The 26,361-nt window shown below is 42.4% G+C and overlaps 2 protein-coding genes across 2 annotated transcripts; both read right to left on the bottom strand.

Moving 5' to 3' along the window:
• Nucleotides 1-1,801: 1,801 nt before the first annotated feature.
• Nucleotides 1,802-5,165, bottom strand: LOC107263213. Its single transcript, XM_015730148.2, has 5 exons — nt 5,134-5,165; nt 3,942-4,350; nt 3,409-3,870; nt 2,883-3,080; nt 1,802-2,789 (listed from the first exon to the last, which is right to left on the bottom strand). Exons 2-5 carry the CDS (start codon nt 4,347-4,349, stop codon nt 2,421-2,423), a joined length of 1,437 nt encoding a protein of 478 aa, XP_015585634.1. The 5' UTR covers nt 4,350; nt 5,134-5,165; the 3' UTR covers nt 1,802-2,420.
• Nucleotides 5,166-12,467: 7,302 nt separating this feature from the next.
• Nucleotides 12,468-23,623, bottom strand: LOC107263211 (mediator of RNA polymerase II transcription subunit 15). The gene is made up of 3 exons (XM_015730144.2): nt 23,504-23,623; nt 17,022-17,218; nt 12,468-15,089 (listed from the first exon to the last, which is right to left on the bottom strand). The coding sequence occupies exons 1-3, from the start codon at nt 23,526-23,528 to the stop codon at nt 13,056-13,058; spliced, it is 2,256 nt and encodes a 751-aa protein (XP_015585630.1). The 5' UTR covers nt 23,529-23,623; the 3' UTR covers nt 12,468-13,055.
• Between the last annotated feature and the right edge of the window lie 2,738 nt (nt 23,624-26,361).

Raw genomic sequence — 26,361 nt, 5'->3', positions numbered from 1 at the left:
TGGCTGAAAGTTGCTGATCCGCCGACGAAGCCTCCTGCCATTTCCCTATAGAAGATCGAAGCTTCCCAAACGAGGCTCATCCTCAAGTTTACCCTCATCCTTTATCTAGAACTTGACCTTTAGTGGACTACTGCCTCGAGTGGTTTGCTCGATCCGAACTTTTCTCAAAGGCATAAAGTTACATCAAGTTTGACGTTAATGACAGTGAAACAGCTTGGACGCATTTTTCGTACATAAAAAAAATAGTCTAGCAATAAATTTTGTATGAATATTCACTTTTACTTTTATTACCCGCGACTCACGATTCAACGAAGCAAATCTCGAGGACCGATTTCGGTTTGATACTTGTAGACGTAATATGCAAACACTAGTCGTTCTTAATTCTAGTCAATCGATAGTTAAGTTAGTTATTAAATGTCGATCGATCCGATTTTAAGGAGTTTCTGTATTTGATCATTGAAAATCATCGAAGCAGCGACTCTCGTTAGGTCAGAATTTCATGAGGTAGCGAAAGAACGAAACGATTTGTAAGTCTTATGTAAATCGATCGTAACTCAGTGAAATGACGATGCCGCGTGAATTTGAGCTGGCTGCTGACTTTAAATAAAGGTCAGTTCACGTGCCGCGTGTCAAGTAGCTCCTGTCGCGCGAACCAACGTGCTTTCGCACTTGCACAAGTGCTAATCCAAGCCCGTTTTCCGGTTTGCGCGATTACCAGTATTGCATTTCACACCGGCGAACGTCAAGAGAACGAATTAAATATTTTTTAAATGGATATAAATCACAGCTGCGACTCTGCGTCGAATCGATAATTATTCCCTTGATGTAACTTTATATAAAAATATATGTAATCTTTGGCACCAAGGACGATCGAGGTCGTTTCCTCGTGACTGGCTTCATCCAGAATATCTATATAGGTATACCTTTATCGCAATCACTTCCTCCTTTCGCTCTTCCGTTTCGAGCGAATCGTACGAGATGAAGGTACGTTTATGAGTCTTGTTAACCAGGTCAATGTTGTGACCTTAGGACTGGCTAAGGTGTTCGCTATAGGCACTGGTTATCCTTGTCTCTTGACCAAGGAAGTGCCACTTCTCTTTGATCGTTCGTATGAGTTATCGATTTCTAATATGATGCACGTGGTACTTTTTTCGGATAAATGTCAAATATTTATACGGTAATTTTTTCTTCGATATCTCCCTTGGATTCCGTGTATATTCAGAGCGATTCATTTTCATTTCCCCTCACGTTTCCGTAGATATACCTTTTTTGCTTAACAGCAATATTCGAAAGCAATAGAGTCTGTCCCTAGCAACGTTTTCATATCCTGGTAAAGGTCTGAAGTTTCTGCTTTATAGGGGTTCAGACCGTTTAAGGTTTTACTGCGAATGGGGTAAACCGGGTAGCTTTGTCAGTTCCGCTTTCTCCCATGTAGACAGAGGAACTGACAGTCGTCGAAAATGTCTAGTGTTTTTACGTCTTTACTTAAATTGATTTATATTTATTTATTTTTTTCACAGCTGATACCGATTTTTTTATGGTAATTGTAATCAACGTTGTATCTGTGTCGGTATGTTACTCTATGCGGTAATCACGATTCGCTTTCAAATAGGAGAATTTCCGTTTCTTACCGCAGGCAGCAGCACTGTCTTAGTCACTACGGGGACAGACCTCAAAGTCTACAAGTACGAGTTTACCAAGTTCTAAACTTGTGGGAAAGTTTGTGCAGCCGATGATCTAACGGGTGCATGCTGCAAGTATATTTTTAAAAAATTGTGTACTTTATAATTAAGATCTTTGATAGGTTAGAGTTTTTTTTTTATTTAAAGAATCAATCGAGGTCTCGGGGTCTTCTGTTACTTTTACAAAGTACTTGATATTTTTTTATAGACGTCATTATTTCATTTTGAAACTCAATTCTTGCGGTATTCGATATATTAATACCTATTTCAGCGCAGTGCGTTTTTACCTTAAAATAACTTGAGTGAAAGGCATATTTTTAATAGGACATAAACCGACTACAAGTCTGACATAATTATCGACCTTGTCCCAGATTTTAGTCGCTTTTCTTCGTGCGTGTGCATAATTAGTTGAAACCAATACATTCTACACGGATGCAGATTGCCATAAAAAAAGACATAAAAATATTACGAATTGGAGTTCACCATAATATAAACGAATAATTCGAACATTTACAAAAAATTCATTACTCCCTAATTGAAATTGTCTGTAAGCCAGTTTACAGCGTTTTCAAAAATTACGAATTTAAAAAAAAATATGTTTAATTCCTTTTATTGATCAATCGACAAGCGTGTATGATTATGTACATCCCGTGACCTACGGCGAGTTCAATGATTCTTCATTCGAGAAAGTAGTTAACAAAGGTCAAGGTTCACGGTTTCCAATAAATCCTCTTACAATCAATGATGGTAGTAATCGTAAGCTGGGGAGAGGGTCTTTTGGTAGACTGGAACAGAAGCGTGAGCGACAGCTGGTGCAAGGGCTTTGCCTACTACAGGAACAGAACCATGAACTTGCACGTGTTCTAGGTGGGCAGTCTTGATAAGAGTGGGCTCTTGAACAGAGACCCTCTCAACTTTTGTAGCTGGTTCGACAACGTCGAATTCCTGGAGGGTCTCGATGGGTCGGCTTACAACAACACGACGGGTGGACACGCGTTCGCCGGCAGCTTCTGCGAATTCAGGAGCAGCAGTGGCGGAGAGGACGCGGGCACGAACGTGGCCAGCATCTCCTACACGGGAGGCGGGTCCCTCGCGACCAAATCCGACCTGGAATTCGAATTTACATTTTTTGACGTACTAGACGTAACTGATAAAAACGATGAAATCACAATAGAATTTTGTTTAAGACTCAAATTGTACCTCAGCGACTCCTCCACGAGCAGTAAGCAGTTCAATAAGTTTGTGCTGGTTGGAGTGGCTTTCCTCGGGGCTGTTTCTAACGCTGGCGACTACCGCTGGGGCAGGGTCGTGAGCTGCCAGACGGGCTGCAGCTTCCAGGGGCGCAGCGCCGTTCGAGTGAGCGTAGACTCGTGGCTCCGATGCGATCTTGGCATTCGCCTTTAATTCAATAAATTTTTTTCCACTGATCTATTTGAAATTACGAGGAACCAGTAGTGTATTTCTAACGTTAACACGGTCTCTGTACTATTACGTAAAAATGTGACGGGGAACAGTGTTACCTATGTTAGCTCTGTAATAGATATTTAAAGGTCAATACCGCGATGTCTTTTGTCTCGATCAGTAACGGTCATAGGTCCGTATCTGCAAGGACGTATATACGTCCGGTTACATTGAACCAGTAAACCTTTTCCTTGGCTACAGGATATGCGTTTCTTTTTCTTTCTAAAATTTGATAGCGATCAGTGATATATTATCGCAAGGATACCTGAGAAGCACGGGGGGTATTGATGTGCTCGTTGTAGCTTTGCTCCTGCTGCCTGTGAGCTTCAGTCTGTTGCTCGATGCTGCGGAAGTTGGGATTCTCAACGACAATGGACTCGTCCTCGAAGCTGGGTGCGGGGGTCGAAGAGACGTGAGATGGCTCGTGGGTGGAAGAGGCAACGTAGACCGGTGCTGGGGTCACGTGGACGGGAGCATGGGCAACAACGGGGACCAGACCCTGGGCCAGGGGTGCGTGAGAGATGGCGCCAGCAGGAATCACTTGATGAGAGTCTGGTACAGGAGTCACGGAAATTGGTGCAGCGTCTGCAAGAGGCTGGATCACGGCTGGTCCTCTTTGCAGTTTCGAAGTTGGCTCATCCAGTTCAACCAGGGCGGAACCAGCTGGTCTGATGATAACACGTTCCTCGATATCGTAGAATTGCTTCTGGATAGCTGGACGACGGACCTGCATTTTCATTTGCATTGATTAAGAGATTCTGCAATTCGGGATAAGGTCTGGGATGGTCCTTTAGTTACCTCAACTTTGCGGGTGGACACTGCAGGCTTTACAACGTCCAGCTGCTTCTGAAGGACTGCGTGCTGAGCTTGGATCCTTGTTACTGGCACGTGGGAGACAGTTGGCACATGCTTGACTACGGGGACAGCGGCTACAGCTGGCACTTGGGCAGTTGCGTAGCCAACGTGCTGAGCTTCCAATCTCGCAGGAATTGCTGCTGGGGCTGCATATTGAAGATGAGCTCCGTAGGCCAGTGGTGCAGGTGCGTGCTGCAGTGCTGGTGCAGCTGCGTAACCCAAGGGTGCTGAATGTCCTGCGTAACTGTCTACGTACGTCACTCCTGCAGGATTCAGGTAAGGCAATCTCACTGCTACGTGACCGGAGAGGACAACGTGCAGCAGGGCTGCTACCACCGGAAAAAACTTCATTCTGTGAAATAAATGAATTTAGGTTATCAGGAAAATGCAACGAGTTCCCAAAAGGCCGAAGCCGATCGGTGGGGAACGTCATGTAAGTGGCTGGAACGTTCTGGAAATTTCGGGAAAGCACATTGTCAAGTGTTGGTAACACTCGAAAGCGAGAATAACTTTGAGTGGAATAAGCTTAGTATTAAAGTTTCCTGAGTTGCTGCGGTTGACGATGGTAATTTCTACAGGAGGTTTAAGCTGCTCCAATGTCGTGAAACGATCGCATGGCTAAATCCGGCTAATACACTGGAATTAATATCATTCGGATGAAAGCGTTAGTCTAACGTTAAACGAAGTGAACTTGAGAGTTCCTCAAAACTTAAACTTTCAAGTGAGTCTGAATTTGCATTAATATGTGACGGCCTCGACTATACTTCTAGTTGTTACGCCTCGGGACATTGGACAGGACCGTTAAGAAATGCTGCTGTTACTTTCGATCGCGTTTACACGCATACTCGGTCTAATTTTATACGCGCAGCTGAAGTAAAAATATGTTTTGACAAATTTTTTAAATTTTTTCTCCATTTTTTTAACCATACACACAGTCCAGAATGTGCAATTAATGTCCTTTGCGACGTTGTATATTTTCTGCAAAAATACTTTTTTTTTGAGTTTCTACACTAATAATTTTCCAGCTAACGTTATCTCGAAATTGACATTTTCGAATTTTTCTTTTTTACAAAATTTTGATTGTTTTTCATCCTCGACGGCTTCTCTTTTTTTTTGTCTAAAGCGTTTGGCTAACCTGAGTAACGTGGAGCAAAGGAGGGTAGTGAGACTGTATCCCGTGAGTGGCACAGCGTTGCTTATATGCTCACGTGGTGAACAAGAGGGGCGTCTCCTTCCCCACGTCGGCTGAGGATACTCGAGGCGTCGTGGCGTCGCGGCGTGGTGGAGGGCGACCCCTCCAGACAAGGGCCAACCATGTCCGGCCAGAACTGGGTCGTTCGCTCCATCTTTAAAATTTGCACTTGGCTCAACGATCCGATGGGGCTGCTGACTCGAATGATTGGTTATCCCAAATTTCGATGATGAATATTAACCAGACCCTGGCTCGCCTCTTGCACTTTTCTTTCGCAATAATCGCAAATCTCTATAGTCGCAGTTTACTCTCGATTGTAATAACTTAATTGTTAGTCTTTCGGACATTATCGATCTTGTTGTATAAGGAATCCTTTTACAGAACTAGATCGCATTTACGTAACGCCAGGACTCGTTTTCAATTTGCCGGCAGTTAAGACTCTTGACGTTCTGGAGCAAGAGGATCAAACGGGACACGAAGGCTCTCGTCAATGAAGAAATTTCGATAGGAATCAATAAAATCAATATATTCTTTAAAAGTCAATTAGGTCCTTCCGAAAGATCAGATAGCAGCTTGTAAATTCATGTAGATCGCCATCGACACCTCATAAATTTCTTAAATTAATATGTATGTGTAGATTGGATATTCCAATTAAATCTTCTTCATTATTTTAGCATGAGTGCGTTGGCAGCCCTGCACCTGGAGTAAATGAATTTATAGATTTCATAATACACACGTGTATATATATATATATTCTCAACCCAATGTGCATCCGCTGCATGGTAAATTCATTATACCATCTCGAAACAGAATTGAGAGCAGCAATCAATAATAAGTTATTACCGACCATTTATTTGTGATTATCGAAAAGAACCGTATATAACGCCAAAGCTCTTTATTATTATACTCCAGCAAAATAAGGATCCGTTTTAAATCGTACCATTTTTTTGTCCAATTCACCATAGTGTATATGCGTTGTCCGCCCAATCTGTTGGGTTTCCATTACCGATGACGCAATCGTGGCCGCTCATGATAGGACATTCAGCAAAAGCCTACTGGGTAATATCCTAGAAGCAAAAGAAATTAAAAGTGAAACTTTTTGGTACACTTTGATACATCGCCTGATCGATACTCCAAACGCTTTATAATTACAATCGAATCCGTGATTTATATGCAAGTCGTGCTTCCCTTCGCTCCGTGTAAATTCTACACAATGCCGATGACGGCTAACACGAGGATCGATCGTTACGAATTTTTCATTTGCAAGTGAAAAGGGTACTTTCCTTACCTTCCTAGATCCGAGACCCACTTTGCTTATTCATAATACCAAGGTCCGTATTGATTTATGAAAAAATTTCGTCGAATGGACACTTGTCCTAAAAACGATAAAAATCGACTAAAATTCGTGACGAATGTCCCGCAAGAAAAATTTCCAAAAAAAAAACACAGCTTATCGAATGAATTAAAATTGTTGAATTTTGTTAAGATAATGGTGTCCTTGACCTTAAGCTATGAGTCAATTAAAGGAAGCATAGATAAGTCCGTACTGAGAGTTTAATAGCCAATAGTAAACCACACCTCCCATGCTTGACTGACGGAGTGAAAGGAACAATTATAAAAGTGACGTGTGACGTCTCGACGCTCCGGCACGTTTCGATCGAACAAAGACGCGTGCCGTATTGAGCTCTTAACTTCGGTATCCAAGTCTATTGGTTTAACTTTTCGGATTGGTCAGTCGAATTCACGCCGAGTTCGATAATTTTGACTTTTTCGAAACGCACGATCGAGATCTCGCTCTGTGATTCGAGCGGCGAAAGGTGGTGCTGTACGTGTGTTTTGCCGAGTGTCGATAAGGCTTATGTCTTCGTGTTCTTTTGCCTTTTACGGCAACCTCAGCGTACCGATCGTATTCTGCAAGGCGTTTACAATTTGCGACACTGCGTCCGAGGGAAGTCTGGGTCTTGGGACTTTTTTTGTGTACTTGCACCTTGTAAAGTGCGATTCTCTTATGATGATAATTTTCGATTTTTTTCTGTATTTGGATTTTACTAAGTTTTTCAATAAGACTGTACTTATTTCTTGAGATAGATCATGGTTACGATGTCTCTTGGACGTTACGCAAGTGGATTGCGGCTGACTTGGACATCCGTGTGGGTAACCGGATCCTAACAGTGGGTGTTGGGTTCGATCGATCTTGACGTGATTATTTTTGAAAAAAAAAGAATTTCCGCGAGACAGGAGCAAGTTAAGCAGCTGAGAGCGGAAAGTACTTTCAGTTCAGGCAGTTATCGGGTACTTATGTATTTATGCATTTAGACTTGTGGTAGTTTAAGAAGTCAGGTTGTCTGGATAAGCTCTTATAAAGGGTTTTGTACACTTGGGTGACACGTATCGCGACCTTGAGACAAATTCTTAAAGACTCCTTTCGATTGGCACACCATGTATATCTGCATTCAGGATCGAGTTAATAAGATCGTGATTACGGTAATGCACGGGAATCATTTTATTTTATCGTGGACGAAACATGACGATCCACGAATCGATATCGATCTGGTTGATCTGGATAATTTCAGGGTTTTCACTGAATGGGGTTGGGTTCGATCCGCTTCTTTTTTTTTCTTGCGTAATATTTGCTGTAACCAGTGCACGCGAGACAATCGTATACATTTTAAGCGATCCTCCAAAACACTCCTATAGATCCTGCGATCTATTCCAACCCAGTCGCCGAAACCCACGCCACCCGTTCTTGGGACATTAGGTCATTTTCGAACTCGCGCAATCCTAGCACGTACTAAATTTTCGAAATCCGACATTCACTTCCAAAACAAAAATATCGCGAAAATCAGCTATTATATTCATATCAAATATTGTTAAGCCACAATTATTTTTTTTTGTAAAATATATCCTTTTATATAAATCAAGGTTATCAGCGAAATTTTTTTTTCATATGGATCACCACAGAATCGTAACTGGGACATACGAAATCGTATCTTGCGATCTCTGATCCCAAACGATCGAATTACTCCAAATAGGGAGTGTCTACGTAATGATCCTCCTCATAATTCGATATAGAAACACGATGACGAAATTCCCAAAGAATTATCACGGTAGCTCCCGGGTGCATTTTATGCGTAAATTATACGCGCACATGCGCCAGGATGCGTCGACGTCGCCCTCGACGCCAGTGCACCACCATCAATAATGCCAACAATTCTTTACGGTGCATTACGCAAAGGCTTTCTACCCAAGACATAACCGTAGATAGATACATCCAAAACACCGAAACGTGCAACAACCGAAAGTGCATCGACCCGATTTCCCACCCAGATGCACTTTGCACATCGGCCGATGAGAAACCTGCGAAAATACATTCGCGATCCGATCTTCAGGTTTGTCCTATCCCGCGTGCTGCTTTCAGATTAATCAATTGCTCACGGTCATTAATATCTCACTGCACGTTGGGTGGTGCATCCACGGCAATGGATATTCGCTGGTTCGCTGTTTTACGCCTGACGTCAAATCAATCGCCACGGTTAGTACTGAGTGCACATTTTTTCTCTTTAACCTTTTTTTTTTTCACGCCGCACTTATACCAGCAAGATAAAAGTCAGGGAATCGTCTGATCTATGGTTCTACAATAATTTCAGAACGCGATATAGAGGACTACGTCAGTTTTGCAATTGCGCAATTACTTGAGTTTCGAGAGGTCCCCCCGAAAAGAGAGCAGAATGTTACGCGCACAGCTGAGAATTCCTAAGCGAGGCATTTCGTATTTACTCGTTCGTTGCTCCTTCTTGCATACTTAGTATGTCTCGGTAGTGCATACTGGAATATCTGGACATGTTCTCAGAGCCGATCACGCCCATTGCCAGACATTTATATAACGACGTAAAGTACAGAAGGAGCGTGTACGTTACGTGGAATTGCATTTACTGTGTATCGCACTGTCGTGTGAAATATCACGCGTTACTCGGAATCCCAGATATATCGGTCGGATGGGTTTGTAGATGTTGTTTTTTTTGGCGTTATATATTGCGCAAGGCCAGCAGATTGAAAGAGGGAAGATATTATTTATTCCTTTTGTAAATTATTTATCGGCCGTGCCTGTAACGAATATCCAAAAGATCCGGTTGCTTTGTTTCTCAATGCAGCGACTGGGAATAATTTATTAGCTCGTTAATAAATCTTAAATTAAAAACCGGATGACCTCCGCTATATCATTAGTCGAGATTCAAAAATAATTGCCCTAAGGATCGAACGATATCACAGGCGATGGCAAAATAGGATCTACTTGGGACTTTACTCCTATTAATTATGCATTCGCAGATATATGGTTAATCGAGTCTGAATCTGAGCGAAAAATTTGTGTCAATTAGTCTAATAAATTTTATCTATGATTTACTCTGTATATTCAATCTGTGACGAGTCGGTGACTTTTCTGTCATTTCACTGATTAACTGGTACTCTAATTTTAATATTGCATTCAAATGCAAATTCTATTAGCTAATCCAGTGATTTGACTCGCATTAGCCCAGAACGACTTTACGACTTCTGACAATGAAGTACGGATTACATGACAGAGACCTTGCCACTTCTTTCGCCCAACTTCCAGCACGCGTTAAACCTGTTCAATTTCATCAGGATGTTTTTCGCGATCTCATCGAACCGTAAAGATATATTTTACCTGGGTGCCAGTAATCCAGGAAGTGTTATAACCTCGAATATAATTGATCGGCCGATATCGGACGCGTGCGTGATTCTTTATGCCTGATTTTAATGACAATGCTCGGCGATATGGGAAGGTGAGGAACATTAAGAACCGGAATAAATAATGTGACACTTCCGTTATTCGACACGTTTTTGCCAATTTCGTGAACCGCATAGAAATTTTGTTCAGTTGAACTTGCAGTATGAACTTAACTTTCGCTTAAAGACCGATACGTAATCCTTGGTAAAGAATAATATTGAGCAGAACGTGATTGGATTTCCGTATCTGCGATCCTTGTGTTGTTCTTATGAGTCATTGATTTCGTAAATTCACGTGACTAGGAAAATCTGTGTCGTATACAGAGTTTTCTTACACTGCAACTTTTTTTTGGTACACACAGGATAAAGGTATCTTATTAGATAGACTAGGTCAGTACCTTAGCTCGAAGCTAAATAAATAGTACCAGGTTACGTCTGTATTAAATTTTCCACTAATCAACACCTTCATTTCGACCCATTAAAACTTTTGTTCAATGTCGCTTTGGGGCTTGATCAGAAATTGCTGTGTACGTTTCATAATTATTAATGTCTATTAGCAGCAGGATTTAGTGCCTGGGAAATATGTAAAAAGAAAGATTAAAAAAATGCAGCTTTTGGGATAATTTTAATTGGGTGTTAATTGCCTTCGAGTAAATTGATAATTATTTCTGCCTGTGAATCACAGCTGTGCGCACGCGTATTTCAATTACAAGCATAAGGCACCCCCTATGTACCAATAATTAATTTTCACTGAAATACCAGCATAAACAATTATTACTTAATGAAGCGATATCAGTCTCGAATCATATCTAAGGATCATTTCTGGAGAGATGAAAAATTAAAGTAATATAGAATCGAACGGTGATTTAACCTAAAGAAAAATTCACTGTAATCCGGATGCCAGAAAAAATCTTATTTCTAATCTTCCCGTATAGTGTAGTGGAGGAAAGGACGTCCGTTTCTTTGAGTTTAAACGAATTCAAGGTACCTGACCTGGTTATGTAAAACCTTCGTTACATTCTCAGGAGCATTGTTCCACTTGTCTACCTAATCGAGCTCATACCTCATTTCGTCGCAAGTGCAATTATTGGCATGGCGAGGTGCATCTGACTGCATCTGCAGATAGGATCCCTCTTCGTCTCGAAAAGCCATTGAAAAGGTATCGGCTGTCCCTATGTGTTTTTTATATCAACCCAAGGTACTAATTGACGGCAATAGAAAATCCCGGTGTAAAAAAGTTTCGACACTTCTAATGTTTTTCGCAGCAGCCGTTGGTGAGAAAGGCTTGAAAAAAATAAAATAAAAAAGAAGAAGAAGGAACGACGAAGTAAACGGTATAAAGTCGAGTCTCGGTCTTTTAATCGTCCTTCGTCACTTTTCTTCTACTTGGAACGAACAGCGTTACGGCTACCAGATTATGGGCTGGTTTCATAATGGAAGTTCCTGATCCAAATATCGTGCAAGGTCGAGCGGCGTACGGCAGCCACGATTTACTTGGCATTCTTGATCTCGTGCCTGTCCAGATGGGATAATTCTTTTTAATCTCGTTCGAACGATCGCGAAACCCATAAAAGAGTCGATATTCGCAATTGACAAACTGGTAACCTTGTCGTATTTATATTCCCACTGGTTTTCAAAGCTACTCCCCGTTAGCACAGTTTTACGTTATAATCGCTTCGCAAAGTGGAGAGGATTTATTTGATGCTGAAACAGTCGAACGAGCCGATGCCCGACCGTGACGGCTATGGTGGCTTGTTTCGCAAGGTATTTGCTAAGTAGATCGCCGCTTTACTTACTGGCTCGTCTTGAACCTCTGTCTCGAACTTCAGGGCGGGTCCTCAATTTGACGCAACCTCGCCCGACGCAGGGATCGTAAGGTGTGCTCGAAACCGATTACGAAATTTTGACAACGCCACGCAATCGAGATACTCTCCACGTTACTTTACGTCGTTGCGCTGGATCCGGCTGGAATTCAATTTTCAACTCATTCTTCGTGTCGCCAAGCGGCCGCCTTCGACCTGATAGAATTTCTATCGATGACACAGCACTTTGCAGATGCAACTGCAGCTGCAGCAGTATCGCAGATTCGATTTCATATTTGGTCTTGGACACTCTCTTTGCTTGTACTTCGCCTCGCTCTCTTTATATCGTCCACGTGTTTTTTTTCTTCTTTTCGGTTATTTTATTTATGGACCGAGAAGCAACGTTGGTACGAATATAACGAAGATAATTCGTCCAAGATAATTTTAATGACTCGTAACTCTTTCTCAGCCAGTTATCATGACTCTTTTATGCTTCTGCACCTTTATAGTCGCCGTTCTATAGCTATTTGGTGAACGTTACTCATCCCGTATGGCAATTATAGATATTTTATTTCTGGCGTCTCTGCCCGCTACTGGGTTGTAACGTTGTTCCATAACGTGGCGAACCTTTGGCCGTGGTTACAGACAATCGTGTGGACGTCAGCGCGTTCTGACTATGAATGGTGGGTCGTGTAAATAAAGGCAGTCTTAAATCTTGAAAAGATTTTTAACAATTTTATTTCCTTTAGTTTCTAATATTTACAAACGATTATAAATTAATAATTAATCGGTTCGAACGCCATTGCATTGACGTCACGCAGAGACGACGTGAGCGTCGCGAGCACCGATACTAAATATGCTAAAATCGGCCATCTTGGGATTCGATACTTTCCTTAAGTCATTATGCTAAAAAGCGAATAAAAATACAAGGTATAAAAATCGATTGAACCAACATGGGGAAGAAAAAAACATTTAATGTATAAAGGATCCATGAAAATGAATTATTCAGCAAAATCTAACGGCTGACTCCCTTCGGTCGTAGGATCTGCACAGGCGTCGGTTCCTTCGATGATTTTCCATGCAGCATGAATGATCAAAAATATGTAAAGGGATTCGTATAAAAAAAAGGTCTAATAAAAAAAAAGTCGCCAATCCATCCTGAAGATGTTGCGATTTCCTATGTAATAGGCAGTAAGTAGGTAGGTAATATCATTGAGTAGAGTAAATCGAAGTTTCCATTCCGTAAGTAGTATCCGGAACGAAGTAACGCAATACGATTATCAGGCTAACCAGTGAAATGGTTCGATAAGACGATACTTATTCCTCGGCGGCGGCGGTGCGTCTCAACGGTGTCTGCCTGGTTCCATAAGCAGGCTCTAGGGGTACTAGATAAGTTACTTTTTCACTGGCATCGACAGTGCTTTCGTCCTGCTTCAAAATAGGCCTCTGCTTCCTCAAGGGTCTTCTTTGACGCGGTGCAGCCTCCTCGTAGCTCTCGTACTCGGGTCTAGCGACGGGACTTCTCTGCTTCTTCGTGTAATATCCACCGGAAGTGTTCTCGGTATAGGATTGCTGAGTAGGCTTGGCGACGTCTGGTACAGGAGTCACGGAGTAGCCAGCGTTAATAAGGACGGCCAGATCCTCCTGCGTCAGCGGTTGTTGTCCTTTGGATGCTGGTAGACGTACCACTTGAGGGCTGTTAAGCTGATCTTGTTCGATGATCTCCTCGATGGTTAATGACTTGACTGGTGACTTTTTCAAATGGCCGGACTGCGTTACGTAGATCGACGATTGGGACGTCTGGGGGATTTTGTGTTTGTGTGCCTGACGTGGCTGATTGATTGCTGGCTGAGCGTAAGTCTGTTCCTCGTTGCTGCTCGCGGCGACGGGAGATTTAGGAGCTGCACGTGGAACGTACGAGGATCCGGCGCCTTGATACTTTTGCACCTGATCGTTGGTGAAGTAACTATTAGGGGACGGCAGTGGCGCACTGTTGGGCAGAAGGTACTGAATGACGGGGGTGTTTTCGGGATCAATTTTTCTAGCTTCCGCTTGAGCTCTGGCGGCAGTCAAAGCTTCGTTGTTGGCCTTGGCGCGTGCCTGCTGATGAGCTTTGTACAATGCCTCTGCCTGAGCTTGCGCTAAGGCTTGAGCCTGAGCCTGAGCACGAAGTTGATTTCTTTCGTGGGCAAGAGCATTCTTGTGCGCCTCCTCCTGGGCCTTCACGTGAGCCTGTTGCTGAGCTTGCAAGTGGAGAATGGCATCGGCGTGAGCTTTGTACTCGGCAGCCTCTTGAGCTCGTCGCGCTTCGGCGACCTCGGCCTGAGCCTGTGCTTTCAATTGGGCTTTCAACGCAACTTCAGGGTCCTTGGTCGGGGCTTGTTCCTCCAAATGAGAACGTCCGGCCTCGCTCAGTTGAGCGCCTTGATTAATTTGTTCCAAGGCAGTTTGTTGTCTGTGACGTTCATTCACCAGGCGGATTTGTTCGAAAGCTGCCTCCTGGTGCTTGTTGTGGGAAGCTTGAGCAATTTTTTGGTATGCTTGAGCATGAGCTTCGGCTTGAGCTTGAGCCTGGGCAATAGCCTGAGCCTCGGCCTGAGCCTGCGCCTGTTGCAGTGCCCTCAGTTGCCCTTGCTCCTCTGCATCGGGGTACTGCGGTGAAGGTCTGAATGGCCTGACTTGTTTGGCATGATACTCAGGCGCCTGAACCGGAACTTGGACTGCCTGATATTGAACTTGAGCAGGCTCCTCTGCAGCCTGATAAGCAGGAGCTGCTTGGTGATACCTTGGTACGGTTGTTTCGATATGGTATTGCTCCGGCGCCTGAGCTGGTTCAGGAGCAGCCTTGACGTACTGCGAAGGATAGCTGGCAGACTGCTGCGCGTACTGAGGATAAGCCTGCTGCTTCAGAAGTCTTTTGGGCACTGCAGGAACGAGCTTGAATTCCTGAGCCTGATTCGCCGCTACCAACTGCAGCAATTCCTGTTCAAAAGTACCGAGCTTTTGATCGCTGTAAACTGGCCCTGCTGTTTGGTAGACGGGAGCATTGGAGGAACTTGCCCTGAGCCTAGCCGAATGAAGTGCTTCGGCACGGGACTGAGCGTCCGCTTGAGCCTGAAGTTGAGCAGCCGCTTCAGCCTGGGCCAGGGCCTGAGAGTGAAGTTGAGCTCGAGGTCTGGGTGGGACTACCGCAGGAACGCGTTGATTCTGATACGCCTGTTGCAGTTGCTGCTGTTGTTTGGCATAAGCAGGAAGTGGTCGACGTTCAGGTGGACTTGCCGCACGTCCTGAATACGGCTGAGGTTGAGCTTGCGTGTATTGTTGCAGGAGCGACAAATATTCCGGTGACAACTAAACAGAACATGACAAAATTATTCGGTTTTATTTTATTACCCAATGCTAACCTATACGATCGTTAAAGTAATAAAGAACGAAGCAATTAAACAGGACCGGGAAACATTAAACAGATGCATAATTGATTTGTCGATTGGAGGCATAATGTAGGAAATATGATAATTCGCCAATGTACCCCATATAACGCGTCATGAAATATTCAGTCAATAGAGACATTATATTGCGGCGGAGCGCCATTAAACGCTCAGCATTATTGACATATAGAGTTTTGTGCGATATTGGTGCTAGAAACGTCACACGGCTAAATTAAAATAATATATACGATCGGCACCATTAAATCGTTAAGTAAAGTATTTTCAAACTTCAATCTCCCAGCTGATAAATAATTAATAAACTCCGATCGGGAAACATAGCTACTTTCTACATTGCGCAATTGACTGCTCCTTTCATACGCTGGAAATCATCCATCTATATTCATCAATTTCTGCAATTCAAATGATTTTAGTCACGTGCATTAACTGTATCATTTCGATCAGCCACTCGTTTCGTGAAGTAAATCAATGCGAATAGGCCGACTGACGGAATCAATCCTAAGTGAAAGGACGGGCTTATGACTTCGAAGTACCAAAAGCCCCATGGAAGCAATTTTTTTTGAAAATTTCTTTCCGCCAAAGCGACTCAGAAAAAAAATGACAAAATGGCCTAGTCTCCTCGCATCATGAATCCGAATTATTTTCATAAAGAAACTTGATGCCTTATCCAGACTCATGGACAGTATAAATTCATACCAACAATCAATTATCTATTGTACTTTCGAGTTCGCTGAGCCGTGAAGCAAAAGCAAATAGAGAATTTTCGAAAGTTTCAGTGTTATCCGAAGAAGCTAATGGTAATGAATTTCCGATAAGTTGCCCGAGTCCTGTGACCCGCCGCTCTAATGAGTCATCCGTGACGACGGCCGGGCAAGGCCATTGGCTCGCAACCCAAACGGCCTTTTAATAAATGCTAGGAGAGTCACCCCGGCACTCCAACAGTCTCCGATCTATGCTTAGTGGTTGGGTGTGGTTTTACCGGTTCGCCAAGATAGACAGAGAGGACCTAAGCGCACTCTGCGATTAGAACGTGCGTAAACCCGACCGCTTATGCAAGAAACGAGTCAACGAGTCGTCGTGCTAGATGGACGTTAGGATCCAAGTATTCTTTAAGACTGGACGAAGTCACAAAATTAAATTCAACCGAACTTTCTTCTGCGCCCTACGATTCTTATAATTTCACCAAGCATATTTCTCCCTGCTACAAAAAAAAAAAATCCGGTGATCATCATTACTTCAGATTAAATAAACACGGAAATGATCTGCGTGATTCTCGTATCGGACACGTATAATCACTAGGTCCGTGCACCGTGTATACAGATAATATTAGAGTAACTGGAAACGACTTGGGAGATCGAAAGTAATGGAAAGACTGATACACGATTCGTTACGACAGATCGTGCAGATCCTGAAACTATTATAGGCACAGTATAGATATACATATAGGGCTGTGCGAAAAATCTTTTCATGGCTAGTTACTCCCAGTGATAGGCGGCCAATGGTCACGCTTGATGGAAAGGACTTTGCTCGCTAATATATCCGTGCCCAATATATAGTTATATAAATAAAAGTAAACTTCCTGAGCTTTGACGGAAGCTGCTGTGGGATACAAAATGATATCGTACTACCAGAGATGAGATTACTTTTGCTGGACAGGATACGCGCCTACGTGCATTCAATAGGGAAAACTAGTTCAACCGGAATACCATTAGATCATTCGACTTCAGGATATACTTTCACGCGATACGTCACTCCATGGCGCACAGTCTTATAGATCCTTCGGGACACCCATGAACTTTTTGTTATTATCAAATATCGAACGCCCCGTTAGTCTTACCTCTTGGGCGTCGTCACCGTGACGAATGATATATTGACTCGGGGATGCGCCGTATACGGCGCTGGCTGTTATCGGCGATCTCTTAGCAGGTTCCTTGATGTCGATCTCCAGCATTACGAGATCATCGGCACCGGACGATTCCGATTTTTCCGAAGCTACCGGGACGGCTTCCTTTTCCGCGGAGACCGCCAAAAGACCTGTTGGACAGAGTGAGAAAAATTATCGAAGTATCGGAGGTTTTAAAAAAGTATAGCCAACAGATCCCAAACGGGATAAGCATATGTGTAGGTCGGCCATTTTGCTTATTCGTTTTATTCGCAAACTGTGCCATTCGAATGGCCGTCTCAGATTTCCGCTTGACTCGCACAGCTGGGAAAGTTGCGTGCATAGGGAAAGTTTCCACATGGTCCCGTATATATTGTTCAAGACTTTTCCCACGAGTTCATGTTCGACGTTGCGTGCTGGTCGCTGGGCCAGAACACGCATGACGAACACTGTGATCAATCTAGTCACTGCGAAACGATGAACGACGATTAGGTCTACGGATGGTCCGTCGACTAATTCGATCCTTGCGAAATCGGAGTAGCGCGCCGGCCTTGCCTATGGCGATTACATTGGGTTTATATGGCAGGACTTTGCCGAAAGTATCGAGCGACCTCTTGGCTTTGCTTATAGAAATCCGTCGTTCGTGGAAATTCAATTTTCCACTGTCTGCGATACGTGTCTAGTTCCACGCACGTTTTACCCGTCCTCTGTCATTTTGTCAAGGAAATGAAAGCTCCGGTTCTCTCACGGGACGGAACTGCTCGGGAGGCCTGACTGGGTTGCAATACCCCAGCTGACAGATCTTTTTGATCTTTTCACTTGGAAGAAGCAAAATTCGATTTCAGTGCTGAAAACAATCTGGCGTGAGATAAAATCTTGCAATTACGAAGCTACGTGGATCTACCGGGTGTCTTACTGTTCAAACTGGCATTTAATAGCAGACAAGAGTAATGTGATCCGGAAGACTTTCACGCAGGTTCAATCTATTTCCTTACGTCTGCTGTAATGTTTTCTCTCATCATGGGAACCTTATTAGTCATTTTCTCTTTCGACGTATTTTCTCTTTTTATCCCATTTTTTATTTTTCCCTTGAACCAGGGTATTCGGGACTCGGGAGAGGTTGTTGTTTCGAGGGAAATTTTGTACCCGGGTGTTAAGGCATCTTGTGACGTTTTTTTCAGTCACTTTTTGTTACGTGATCCTAAAGGCGATCTGGAGGATGAATATGATACTTGAATAGTTTTACTTTTGTTGGAGGAAGTATAGCTATATTTGTCCCCAAGTACGCATCCTTAAGTAATGACCGGATTACATATTTGCTTCCCACAGTTCTCCGTGCTGACCTTCTTCGGTATTTGACGCGAAGATCGCGAAGAAAGCCTGAGTTTCCAGTGCAGGTTTTCCGAGCAGGTTTTCCCGATCGGATCATCGAGAAGTCCCGAGGAGACTGGGTCACAAAAGGTGCAAAAGGTGCCGATCGAATCTCAAAATACTGAGAGGCTTGTGTGAAATTACGAGCAAAATAAAAGGCTTGTAATTTTTTTTTGAAAAATATGCCAAATCGAGTGAAAATGATAATCATTAAGAAAAAGTGAGTCAGTTGTCAAGATTTTATATAGGTGAGAAATAAACTGGTAAAAAAACTTGCTTCGTCTTTCTTTGAAATTTCTAATTTTTTTTTAAACCAATTACTTGCCCTATTTGTTGCGACAGATAGTACAAAGTAGGTATACCGTTTGAAACGGCACTTGGGGTCGACCAACTCGTTTTTAATATAACAGGTTTATTTTCGGAGCATTCAAACGTCGTGAAATTGCGGATTCTCCAGGATTTATAAGATTATCGTATAATAAATTTGCTGGGTAAATTAAAGCCATTAATTTTAATGCAAAGTAAATTCGTCATTCAAGTCCGACGTTTCTTTAACAAGTTACGCCAGTTAACTTTAAACGTTTGTTCGTCACCGTGAAATTAATGGGCTGCATAACAGAGTAATAAATTTAGGCGGGTTAATTGAAAATCGCAGCTCATTGAGCGGCGAGTTAATTGAAAAAAAAAAGAAGAAAGAGAAAGAATAAAATTACGTAGCACGGAATAAAATATATCGATTCGACCGTTTTCGTATTTGAATTGCAATCCGATATGCGAGTCGTACATTTATAATTCTCCGTCAATGGGCAAATTCTGCTATACGCAATGAAATGTGTCGAGCTCCGGTTAAACCACGTTCAGTTGGCCGTAATTGTGCATAAAACACGCATCGACGACGAACCGAATTACATCGATGCAATTTATCCGCTGCATAACCGTATCACGTGTTCCAGAAGACTCGTAAATGCGATCGTAACACGCAAACACAGGGCGACAAACACAGCTCGAAATATTATCATTATATTTTATAACCGCTACCCTCCCTTCGAACAAAGTTAAACAAACCAAGTGCATCCCAGCACAGGGATGCATTGTCGGCCATTTCGAACGTGTACAAGGGAAATATACATAAAATTGACTCGAAAGGAGTTCCGTCCCAGTAACCGCAACAGCCGTAACCTTTGTCTCGTATAATTATCACGTCCCCTCAACTTTTACTGTGGTCAGCGAAGAATTCGCGAAAGTCGCCCACAACCGAGACGAGAACGACATAGCGATTTTACGTCATAGAAACTGAAAGTCTGGACTACAAAAAAAAAAGAACAGTACAAGAAGATACAGCTATACAAATAATTGTATTGTCAACTCGGGATTTTTTTTCTTACTACCAATTACGTAATTTACCTAGACAACGAAAATTCGAGCGAAGCGTCAAAATATCCGTATCCTTTGTTCTCAGTTTTTCTGCGAGATACTCCACGAAAAAACGTAATTCGTACGGTTGAGCAAGTTTTCCTTCGCAGTCAGCAGGTTACTTTGATGATACCTCGTGTTTAGTAACATCCTCCCGGGTGAGACTCCGACTAATTAACAAACAAGGTAAACTCGCGAACTCACTCTGCGGGCGCACAGTTTGTTTTGGGTATTGATATAAATTGGATACTAATTATAACCAAACTGAGACTAGACATGAGGATAGGCGTGCATGTTAGCAAAGGACACTGGGCCAATTATCCAGTCCTACAGGCGGCAGCCTTGTGTGCACGTGCCTGTAAAAAATATGTCAAACCAGCTGGTTGGGCTAGTCGATATTACTCAGGTAGTCGGTATACTTTCCCTCGTGAGAACAGGGCAAATTGTTTCGGTTGGTGCACGTGTTAGTGATTAACGTAGTATACGAAAGAGCGAACGAGTTCGTCTGGTTTAACTTATGAAAATATTATCCCCAGTCGTTTTCCCTTGTGGATGGTCAACGAGCTTCCCCAGGAAGTGAGACTAATTGGCACGTCAAAAGTGTCGAAAATTTCCAGTTGAAGGGTCAAGCTTGCAAGTGGATTGAGAGCCGTGGAAGCTTCGGTTTGAAAAAAAACAGTCACAGTATGTAGCCTATAGCATATACGTGTGTAGCTACCGTATGAAGTGGGTGGTTGGGTGACGTTTGAATCCAGAAAACCAGCAGTGTGTTATTTAGCAGGGAATTTATTCAATTTATCCAGGATGGAGTGAGGAGAGCGAGAGAGAGAGAGAATGAACGGGGATAAAAGATTGAAGCCTAGAAAAGTATGAAACAAAACGAAAGGAGCGCCGGGAAGGTTCGCGTAGAAGCAGAACCGGAAATTAAGCGTTAAAGTGTTCTCCCGTCGCGTTATGGAAATTTAATTGGATGCTGCTGAGTGGAGCGTGATACAACGACGCGTTACGAAGAAAGTGAATTTGTTTTCTCGGCGGAAAGAAGTTACGCCAAATTCAGGAAACGTCGGAGTCGTAAATATCGACGCACGGGAAATACTTGGTGAATACGAGGCGCTTAGTCGCCCACATGGAAACAATGCTAATTGCTCCTACCGAAGGTGGGAATTATCAGCGTACTCTGAATAATCTCAAATCAAATCATAGCTACGAGTACATCCGGTTTCCCGTATCCGGGATCCTATTTCAGCGCCTAATGACTACGTACCAATTGAATGGCTGGCAGACGCAACGCAACTCCATCCAATTCCTGTTGCAACACCGGCAAGAGTGCAGCATTGCATTGCACCGAAATTTCCCCCTTGCGATGCAATTAACTCCCAAGTGTTACCGCAATGGAAGTTGCACTGCGTTGCGTTGCCGCCACTTCCATAAAGTGTCTGTACCATTGTTCCCTATATATATATATATGTCCCGTCAATTCGAATCGCGGATCGTACATAAATCCTGATGAGATAACAAAAAATTTTTTGAACTTCGAATTTAAATTAAAAATCAGATATCGATATCGAGCTACCGATTAAAAGGCAATATTTTATCGCGTAGGATGCAAGAGGTAAAAGCGCAGCTGCGTGCAGCCTCCAGCATCTGGACCTATCGAGCCTAAGATAGCCAAGACAGCCGAGACTAGCCGTGCACTAGTTTTCACTTTCCGCTTGGCTCTCGGGCGTTTAGCAAACCCTTGCAAACTTCCGTCTCGCGGCAGTGCATACTAGAAGGAATCGAGTCACCCACACCTGCTCGCGAAATGCCGTGAGTGCGCCAATCCTGCTATTCGCGAATACGAGGGCAGGGCTGGCACGTATCCTCGTCGGTTAGAAAGGCGATCGAGACAGCCGCTACGTTATTTACGTCGGAATAAGATTTCCCAATGGGGGACTTGAGCGTGTGAGACTTTATAGCCGTTCTGGATTCATTATTTTCACAAGATTCACTCATGCCTTTTCTAGGAATTTGACAATTTTTCAAACACCCTTTATACAGACTTAATGCTCCGTATGACTATAGTTGAAAATAAGGAAATTTTCAAATTTTTTATCCGCGATTCAATATATAGGATTTTTAGGTTATGTTGACTTACTAATTTACGGAATGTATCTTACGTATTTGTATAATTATAATTTTAGGAAATTCCTAAAATGAGCTACCATACCGTTCCAGTTCCCTGCATCGTTGTATTAATTCATAGTGGAATGTTGGAAGAATTTACGTAGAACCTGCTTTTTAATTACGCGTAAACAGCGAACTAGAATTTTAGTTACATACCGAGTGAAATTGGCGCCTATGCGTTTACAAGCATCTATGTAGTATTGGCTGTATAAGTGTTTGCTTTGAGATTATTTGAACAAGTCTGTTTATTTATTTGTCTTGGAAAACTCGTGTTCTTTCATTAGCCGGTAAAGTGGCGGCTGCCTCCTGGCGAGTTGGAAAGTCTACGGAAGCGAACGGAGAGGTTAGAAAAGCAAATCTCTAATTCACAGCAGCCCCATGCGTCCTCGAGTGTACTAGGGTCTAATTGAGATAACTTTCATTCGAAATGCCAGACGACCGGAGACTCTATGATTCAAAATAATGGACTTTTTACTGCGGTAATGCCAAGAGCTAATTCCTCATTGCGACATGCACGATTCCTTAGCCACTAATGCTACCTCAGTTGGGATTTCAGAAGGAATTGTTTTTATGACCAAGTTGGATACTTTGCAACGTGTACTCGCTGTTCCGGCTTCTAACGGCGAAACACTGTAGAGCAAGCGAGGGCATTCAGTTTCAACGTAGTTGAATGGAGTTTCGTACATTATGCGTTTCCTGAGACAAGAGTCCTCGAAACGGAGTGGGTGCAGCTACACACGCTAATGCAGGAACGAACGGCAGAAGGAAGTCAGTGTCTTGTACGTTTTCTAATATAAATGCAGAACGCGCGGCGTCTCGCCAGTTTCATTCGTACTCGGGTAGAAGCGCGCCTAGCTACAGTTAATTTAATCGGAAGTTGTTGCCGGGTCAATTTCATTCCCGAGTAATCCCCTCGATGGGGGAGGGACGGAAGTCAGAGAACATAAGCCGTAATAACAAAAGGCTGCTTAATGAGAATTATTAAAATTCGATACAAATATTCTTACGTTATTATACATAAATTTATTCCTAGTCATTACGAATTCAATAAGTTTCTCATAAATAATTCTCAAACAATTCTCAATCGTAAATCTACGTTCGAGACCGTTAAATTTTTAATGATTCTAATTGATGTATGAAAAAAAAATTTTTTTGACACTAGTCAAAATCACTAAAAAAATTGATCTCAGCTACGTCTATAAATCGATCACTTCACTCGTTGAATGATGACACGAGAATTTCCTATCACCACTTCCGTGTATGGGATCTCTAGATCGCGATTATTGGCTGGGTGCCTCATACAGACAACGTCACAAGATATATACTAGCACTTTCCACTTTCAGAAGATTCGCTAGTATCGTTTCAGCTATGCTTCTGATTTATTCTTTGTATATTCTTTGTTCGGTAGATTCACGAAAAAAATTGGTCGCACCCGAAAGCACCCTTATAGCAGTCCCATCGAAGCGAAGAGTAGCAGCACACTCACCTGCCAATATTAGTAGCCGCCACATGGTGAATTAATGAGTGAACAGAGCGCCGAGTGAATGTTCGCTTGAACTGGAGCTCTTGTGACTTTATAGACCGAGGGGAAAGGCCGCGCCCGGTTAGACCAGGTGGGGAACTGGGGTGGTTCGCCACTTTTACGCGGGAGCTCACGAACTCGAAACTCTTGGTTCTTAAGTACTAAATACACGCCTGGGATCCATTAAACAGTTGTCCAACAATACGTCGTTTATCCCGGCCAATTATTCGATAAACTTTAGAATTTCGATTACTGGGAACGAATCCGGAATGTCCCTTGATTTCAAACTTACCCGGCTTATAGTCACGTGGGTTACGTGTACAAGTGAAAAAAAAATTTTTTTACACTTAATTCGCCCAGACTGATTTTTAATGGGATTGACGTTAAAATTTACATAATCAGTATGGAAATTCATGCAGGCTTTTCTCATTTGTTAAGCTAACGTAATCTTCTTACGCTGTATTGTAAAATCCTTAAAATTTTTGCAATTTGAAATTTTTTCTTTATTCACTGTTTCTTCCCTGGGATTTTAATGCGAATGCGGCTTTAATTACAATCAGTGGATTTCTATCTGCTGTACGATCGGAAATGGGATTGAGTAGGTTCGATTTGCAAACTCGATCGACGGTGCACTTGAAGTTGCATCATTGCATCACACACGCCCACGACAGAGATTTCTCATAGCGCCACATATATGTATCTTTTGTACCTACTTAACTTTAGATACCTAATAGCGACTGTATATACGGTAATATAAACGGAGCTGTGCTTCCATAAGCTGCCGTGGGAAAGGTAATCGGTCAAAAGAAATACAGCTGTACACACGCGTGCATTATCTGTATCGCTTTACGTCCGGGAGTTTGAATTTTTTTTAATAATAATAATAATAATGATAAATTTTAATAATTCATCGCTCCAGAACTTTATATCCTTTATCTCGTGTACCGTGTCAATCGATAGTCGATGCACGGAATTGAACACGGAAACTATAGGGGGATGGAATTTTTCATAGAAGCGATTATATTTTCGCGTGGAATTTCAATTGGTACATTTGACTCGCTTTGGTATGGCTTTAAGCAAATTAAGGATTGCGATATGATATATTAAGCCGCGAATAACTCGCAATTATCGTATTTCTCGAACTGGGCTGATTTCTTAAGTCATTTGTCATTATCACACCGCCGCTGATACAACACTATAAATTTAGCAAACTATGTAATACTCTAACTATGGTTACAGTATGTATATGAGAAAATTATTGTGCTTGCGTGAGGTTACTTTTACTTGAATTTTTTTTTCTTTATAGTCACCAAGTCGCCTGCTCACGTAAAGTAAGGTCTACTCGAATTCTTAACCGATTAGCCTTGACCATCAAGGCAGAAAAGTTGTTGGGCAAAGCAGAAATTTTTTTTTTTTTACTTTTTTTGCACAAACATCCGGGAACATTAAAAATCGTTTAACTGTAGAATATTAAATGCGCTGGTGTCAGAATGAATGATTCCTAATTCAGTTGTAGAAAGTCAATATCAAGGTATGTATAAATTATTTGGATAAAAAAGTTTAGTATTGTTACGCAAGACCAATGGCCATCGAAATGGATGATTCTACGGTCGGTAGGTACTATTTTTTTTAATAACAATACCTTGCTAATATTTCTAGTATATACAGCGACTATGTTTATTATATAAAATCAAAGAATTTAATAGCAACGTTTCTCCAGGCTAATTGACATGAAATTATTGCGAGTATCCGGTAGGACAAACCAATAAGACCGGTAATAGTATCCAAAGCGGATTTTATACTTTTTGCAAAAAATTTTCAAGATTGAAATTTTTCGAAAGTTTAATTGCAACCTATCGCGCTGCTCGATAAGATTGCACTAGCGTGACAGTTGCACCCATTGACTGTCAGAGAGAAGTGAATTTTCACTGACTGATTTATTTACAAATTGTAAAAAAAAAAGACAATGCAATTGGTCCACGTTGGTTTTATCCCTTCTTAGTTTGTTAAAACCTGTAATTATCCAACAATCCAGAACTCGTTCCGGCTTACGTACCATGTATTCCAGGTATTCCGTGTAGACCTTTATATGTGATCCATCATACCTTATTCAGTATTATTTGCTAATGGACGAAAGTACATACCTGTTCCATTGTCTTACGGTACTCTCGTGTTCCCATGACGTACGCCTCCCTTTTCCGGATATCCAGTTACTTCCATCAAGCGTGAAAATCACAGGCTGACTCAATCCGATACACTTTCCCCTCTTCTCCTCGAATTTCACGAAGGCACGACCGACGCTCGTTGCATCGAGCCGATACGTCATCCGAGAGCACTTTGTCGTGAGATTAAAGCGAGGAGTTAGCGATTCTGTATGGACCATTAAAAAGTCATTTTAAAAAAGTGTCCCATTTTCATTTCTCGACCTGTCATCGTTTCTGAGACGGGAGGGGATAATTCACGAGACTTCGTGGCCGTTGAAAAAAAGGCAGGTAGTAGACAGTGCAAAAATAATTTTAGTAAAAGAAAAAACTCAAGGGTGGCTGGAAATTGATTTAACCTCGTTAACAGAATATTGCTTGTGTAATCTGTCAACCAGATTAACGTCTTTCAGATTTCATGTAAATGGAGGGTAATGGTGAAAAGAAGTATCGAACGGAGCTAGCTTAGGAGACCTCGAAGGCAAAGGCCTATAGCGTAACGGTATAGATACTAGTAATTATTCTTGAAAAGAGGCAATCCTGACACTTCCGGGGTCCGTTCGATGGATCGATGGATTTTTCTAGGAATTAAATACCCGGAGTAAGGATGCTGGAGGATGG

This window comes from Cephus cinctus, unplaced genomic scaffold (assembly GCF_000341935.2).
Source record: "Cephus cinctus unplaced genomic scaffold, Ccin1 Ccin1_scaffold0143, whole genome shotgun sequence".
Classification (NCBI taxonomy): Eukaryota; Metazoa; Arthropoda; class Insecta; order Hymenoptera; family Cephidae; genus Cephus; species Cephus cinctus.
Note: the sequence above shows the minus strand (reverse complement) of the source record. Positions and strands in the feature narration are given on the sequence as shown.